Here is a 6,000-nt window from a genome sequence, read left to right on the forward strand (position 1 = left end):
CTTTCACACTCTGGGACAGTGGGTCACACACTGTCCGTTCACACTCTGGGACAGTGGGTCACACACTGTCCTTTCACACTCTGGGACAGTGGGTCACACGCTGTCCTTTCACACTCTGGGACAGTGGGTCAGACACTGTCCGTTCACACTCTGGGACAGTGGGTCACACACTGTCCTTTCACACTCTGGGACAGTGGGTCACACATTGTCCTTTCACACTCTGGGACAGTGGGTCACACACTGTTCTTTCACACTCTGGGACAGTGGGTCACACACTGTCCTTTCACACTCTGGGACAGTGGGTCACACGCTGTCCTTTCACACTCTGGGACAGTGGGTCAGACACTGTCCGTTCACACTCTGGGACAGTGGGTCACACACTGTCCTTTCACACTCTGGGACAGTGGGTCACACATTGTCCTTTCACACTCTGGGACAGTGGGTCACACACTGTTCTTGCACACTCCGGGACAGTGGGTCACACACTGTCCTTTCACACTCTGGGACAGTGGGTCACACGCTGTCCTTTCACACTCTGGGACAGTGGGTCACACGCTGTCCTTTCACACTCTGGGACAGTGGGTCACACATTGTCCTTTCACACTCTGGGACAGTGGGTCACACACTGTCCGTTCACACTCCGGGACAGTGGGTCAGACACTGTCCTTTCACACTCTGGGACAGTGGGTCACACACTGTCCTTTCACACTCTGGGACAGTGGGTCACACACTGGGACAGTGGGTCACACACTGTCCTTTCACACTCTGGGACAGTGGGTCACACACTGTCTTTTCGCACTCTCGCACTCTGGGACACTGGGTCACACACTGTCCTTTCACACTCTGGGACAGTGGGTCACACACTGTCCTTTCACACTCTGGGACAGTGGGTCACACATTGGGACAGTGGGTCACACACTGTCCTTTCACACTCTGGGACAGTGGGTCACACACTGTCCTTTCACACTCTGGGACAGTGGGTCACACACTGTCCTTTCACACACTGGGACAGTGGGTCACACGCTGTCCTTTCACACTCTGGGACAGTGGGTCACACACTGTCCGTTCACACTCTGGGACAGTGGGGCACACACTGTCCTTTCACACTCCGGGACAGTGGGCCACACACTGTCCTTTCACACTCTGGGACAGTGGGTCACACACTGTCCTTTCACACTCTGGGACAGTGGGTCACACACTGTCCTTTCACACTCTGGGACAGTGGGTCACACACTGTCCGTTCACACTCTGGGACAGTGGGGCACACACTGTCCTTTCACACTCTGGGACAGTGGGTCACACACTGTCCTTTCACACTCCGGGACAGTGGGCCACACACTGTCCTTTCACACTCTGGGACAGTGGGTCACACACTGTCCATTCCCACTCTGGGACAGTGGGTCACACACTGTCCTTTCACACTCTGGGACACTGGGTCACACACTGTCCATTCACACTCTGGGACAGTGGGTCACACACTGTCCTTTCACACTCTGGGACAGTGGGTCACACACTGTCCTTTCACACTTTGGGACAGTGGGTCACACACTGTCCTTTCACACTCCGGGACAGTGGGTCACACACTGTCCTTTCACACTCTGGGACAGTGGGTCACACACTGTCCTTTCACACTCTGGGACAGTGGGTCACACACTGGGACAGTGGGTCACACACTGTCCTTTCACACTCTGGGACAGTGGGTCACACACTGTCTTTTCGCACTCTCGCACTCTGGGACACTGGGTCACACACTGTCCTTTCACACTCTGGGACAGTGGGTCACACACTGTCCTTTCACACTCTGGGACAGTGGGTCACACATTGGGACAGTGGGTCACACACTGTCCTTTCACACTCTGGGACAGTGGGTATCACACTGTCCTGTCACACTCTGGGACAGTGGGTCACACATTGTCGTTTCACACTCTGGGACAGTGAGTCACACACTGTCCTTACACACTCTGGGACAGTGGGTCACACACTGTCCTTTCACACTCTGGGACCGTGGGTCACACACTGTCCTTACACACTCTGGGACAGTGGGTCACACACTGTCCTTTCACACTCTGGGACAGTGGGTCACACACTGTCCTTTCACACTCTGGGACAGTGGGTCACACACTGTCCTTTCACACTCCGGGACAGTGGGCCACACACTGTCCATTCACACTCTGGGACAGTGGGTCACACACTGTCCATTCTCACTCTGGGACAGTGGGTCACACACTGTCCTTTCACACTCTGGGACAGTGGGTCACACACTGTTCTTTCACACTCTGGGACAGTGGGTCACACACTGTCCTTTCACACTCTGGGACAGTGGGTCACACACTGTCCTTTCACACTCTGGGACAGTGGGGCACACACTGTCCTTTCACACTCTGGGACAGTGGGGCACACACTGTCCTTTCACACTCTGGGACAGTGGGTCACACTGTCCTTTCACACTCTGGGACAGTGGGTCACACACTATCTTTTCACACTCTGGGACAGTGGGTCACACTGTCCTTTCACACTCTGGGACAGTGGGTCACACACTGTCCATTCACACTCTGGGAGAGTAGAACACATGTTGCTGTTGCAGACTTCGACTGGCCCAGGCCAGTAATTTTCTCCTCCTTTGTGTTGCAGGACTCTCGCTGGTCAATGGCTTTGAGCTTCTGGCTGCTGCTAAGCTGTTACCTGCACTCATGGGCCTTCTCGTGAGATCAGCTGTTCTCTTTCATCTTCTCCAAACCCTTGAATCACACAATGTGGACACTTCCAATTTTGCCGGCCCATCACATGGACTGAAGGCTGACTTAGAACTGCTGCAAGGACTGATGAGCCAGATTGGGTTAATCCCAGTGAGTTTGGGAGCAGAATTAGCAACATGGCTGACCCCAGTCACTGAGAGATGACAGAAAGTCAAATCATTCATGTTCAACAAAAGGTATCGCTACAAGGAGCCTCCCAGACTCTGAACAATGACCCCTCTCTCCAGTGACCCACCACCTGCCGCACATCGACTGATGCACGCCCTAAACCATGACACATAGTCATGGTGGGCTACAGTTGTAGCCGCGCTGAATCACGGGCTACAGTTGTACCCGCGCTGAATCACGGGGTACAGTTGTACCCGCACTGAATCATGGGGTACAGTTGTACCCGCGCTGAATCACGGGGTACAGTTGTACCCGCACTGAATCACGGGGTACAGTTGTACCCGCGCTGAATCACGGGGTACAGTTGTACCCGCGCTGAATCACGGGGTACAGTTGTACCCGCGCTGAATCACGGGGTACAGTTGTACCCGCGCTGAATCACGGGGTACAGTTGTACCCGCGCTGAATCACGGGGTACAGTTGTACCCGCGCTGAATCGGGGTACAGTTGTACCCGCGCTGAATCACGGGGTGCAGTTGTACCCGCGCTGAATCACAGGGTACAGTTGTAGCCGTGCTGAATCACGGGCTACAGTTGTAGCCGCGCTGAATCACAGGGTACAGTTGTAGCCGCGCTGAATCACGGGGTACAGTTGTAGCCGCGCTGAATCACAGGGTACAGTTGTAGCCGCGCTGAATCACAGGGTACAGTTGTAGCCGCGCTGAATCACGGGGTACAGTTGTAGCCGCGCTGAATCACGGGGTACAGTTGTAGCCGCGCTGAATCACGGGGTACAGTTGCACCCGCGCTGAATCACGGGGTACAGTTGTACCCGCGCTGAATCACGGGGTACAGTTGTACCCGCGCTGAATCACGGGGTACAGTTGTACCCGCGCTGAATCACGGGGTGCAGTTGTACCCGCGCTGAGTCACGGGCTACAGTTGTATCCGCACTGAATCACGGGGTACAGTTGTACCCGCACTGAATCACGGGGTACAGTTGTACCCGTGCTGAGTCGCGGTGCGGTGGGGACATGCTGGACTGGAGATGGGGTTGGTTTTATAAAGTATTATTCCAACTTTTGTAATTATTTTATGTGTACAGAGATTTTTTTTAATATTAAACTCGTTTTAAAATACATTCAGCTGCTTTTACTTGAAAAATAAGTTTCTGCTGTAAAAATATTGTTGATTGAAGAGTAGTTTGAGCAGAATGTATTCGGTGTTCTTGGCTGGCCCTGTGTTGAATTGGTCGCTCAGTGAGGGCCAGACTGTGAGGAGAAGGCTGAGCACTTCAGTTTATTTTCCTGCAGTTGTTGAAAGTCCCGTTGGGGTCTGGAAGCAGGATCCGGTCCGCTCTGTCGCTGTGGGTCCGCTCTGTCGCTGTGGGTCCGCTCTGTCGCTGTGGGTCCGCTCTGTCGCTGTGGGTCCGCTCTGTCGCTGTGGGTCCGCTCTGTCGCCGTGGGTCCGCTCTGACTGGCTTCAGCGAGGTTTGTGGGTGTGGTGAAGTAACTGCCAAAGTGCTGTTAGGGAGGGAGTTCCGTAATTTTGACCCAGCGACGATGAAGGAATGGCGATATATTTCCAGGTCAGGTTGTTGTGTGACTTGGAGTGCAACTTGGTGATGATGGTGTTCCCATGTGCCTGCTCTCCTTGACATTCTAGGTGGTGCAGATCGTAGGTTTTGGAGACACTGTCAAAGAAGCCTTTGCGAGTTGCTGCAGTGCATCTTGTAGATGGCACACACTGCAGCCATGGTGCACCGGTAGTGGAGGGAGTGAATGTTTAAGGTGGTGGATGGGGTGCCAATCAAGCGGGCTGTTTGTCCTGGATGGTGTCGAGCTTCTTGAATGTTGTTGCAGCTGCACTCATCCAGGCAAGTGGAGAGTGTTCCTTCACACACCTTACTTGTGCCTTGTAGGTGATGGAAAGGCTCTGGGGAGTCAAGAGGTAAGTCACTTATCAAAGAGCACCTTCTCTACCTCCTTTTGTAGGTACAGTGTTGATATGGTTGGCCCAGTTAAGCTTTTAGTCAGTGATGACCCCTAAGATGGGAAACTTGCTGTTGAAGGCCCAGGAGAGGTGGCTGGCATCTCTTTTATTGGAGATGGTCATTGCCTGGCATTTATAAGGCACAAATCTTACTCCCCAGTTGTCAGCCCAAGCCTGGATGTTATCCCGGTCCTGCTGTAGGCAGGCATGAGCTGCTTCATTATCTGAGGAATTGTGAATGTACAACGCTCAGCTCTAATCACCAGCGAACTGCCCCACTTTTGACCTTATGTCAGTGCTGACTTAGGCCAGGGTACAGTCATAGCAATGCTGAGTAAACAGCCCCATTTCTGACCTTATGTTGGAGGGAACGTCATTGATATGCAATATGTGGGAGCTGGTGGACACCATTGATGTTCACAGTGATCACATTTGCAGTAAGTGTTGGCTGCTCGAGGAACTCCGGCTCCGTGTTGATGAGCTGGAGTCCGAGCTTCAAACACTGCGACACATCAGGGAGGGGGAGAGTTACCTGGACTCTGTGTTCCAGGAAGTAGTCACACCAATTAGATTAACTAATTCAGATGTAGTCCGTGGTCAGGGACAGGAGGGTGTGACTATGAGTGAGGCAGGTACGGGGATCCAGGAGGTAGTGTTGGAGGAGCCGCAGCCCTTGCTCTTGTCCAACAGGTTCGAGGCTCTTACTCCCTGTGGGGACGGGAGCGGGGACTGCAGGGAGGATGAGCAACCTGGCCACAGCACCGTGGAACGGGGAGCCATTCAAGTGGGGGGAGTAAAAAGAAATGTCGTGGTAGGCGATAGTATCATTAGGGGGAAAGATAGGGTTCTTTGCCGCCGAGAGCAAGAGTCCCGAAGGCTGTGTTGCCTGCCCGGTGCCAGGGTTAAGGATATCTCTGGGCTGGAGAGAAACTTGGAGTGGGAGGGGGAGGATCCAGTTGTCGTGGTCCATGTTGGTACCAACGACATAGATAGGACAAGGAAAGAGGTTCTGCTGAGGGAGTATGAGCAGCTAGGGGCCAAATTAAAAAACAGAACCACAAGGGTAATAATCTCTGGATTACTACCTGAGCCACGAGCAAATTTGGCTAGGGTAAATAAAATCAGAGAGTTAAATGCGTGGCTC

At 53.3% G+C, this 6,000-nt stretch overlaps 1 protein-coding gene across 1 annotated transcript in view; it reads left to right on the top strand.

Moving 5' to 3' along the window:
• LOC147104957 (tRNA (32-2'-O)-methyltransferase regulator THADA) overlaps positions 1-5,480 on the top strand; it is a 194,390-nt gene extending 188,910 nt beyond the window's left edge. Inside the window, 1 exon segment of the mRNA XM_085962123.1 lies at positions 2,632-5,480. Within this exon segment, the coding sequence (XP_085818249.1) occupies positions 2,632-2,900 (269 nt within the window). The 3' untranslated portion in view covers positions 2,901-5,480.
• Positions 5,481-6,000: the final 520 nt, after the last annotated feature.

This window comes from Somniosus microcephalus, chromosome 19 (genome assembly GCF_052327205.1).
Source record: "Somniosus microcephalus isolate GS21.2 chromosome 19, FLI_Smic_1.0, whole genome shotgun sequence".
Taxonomy (NCBI): Eukaryota; Metazoa; Chordata; class Chondrichthyes; order Squaliformes; family Somniosidae; genus Somniosus; species Somniosus microcephalus.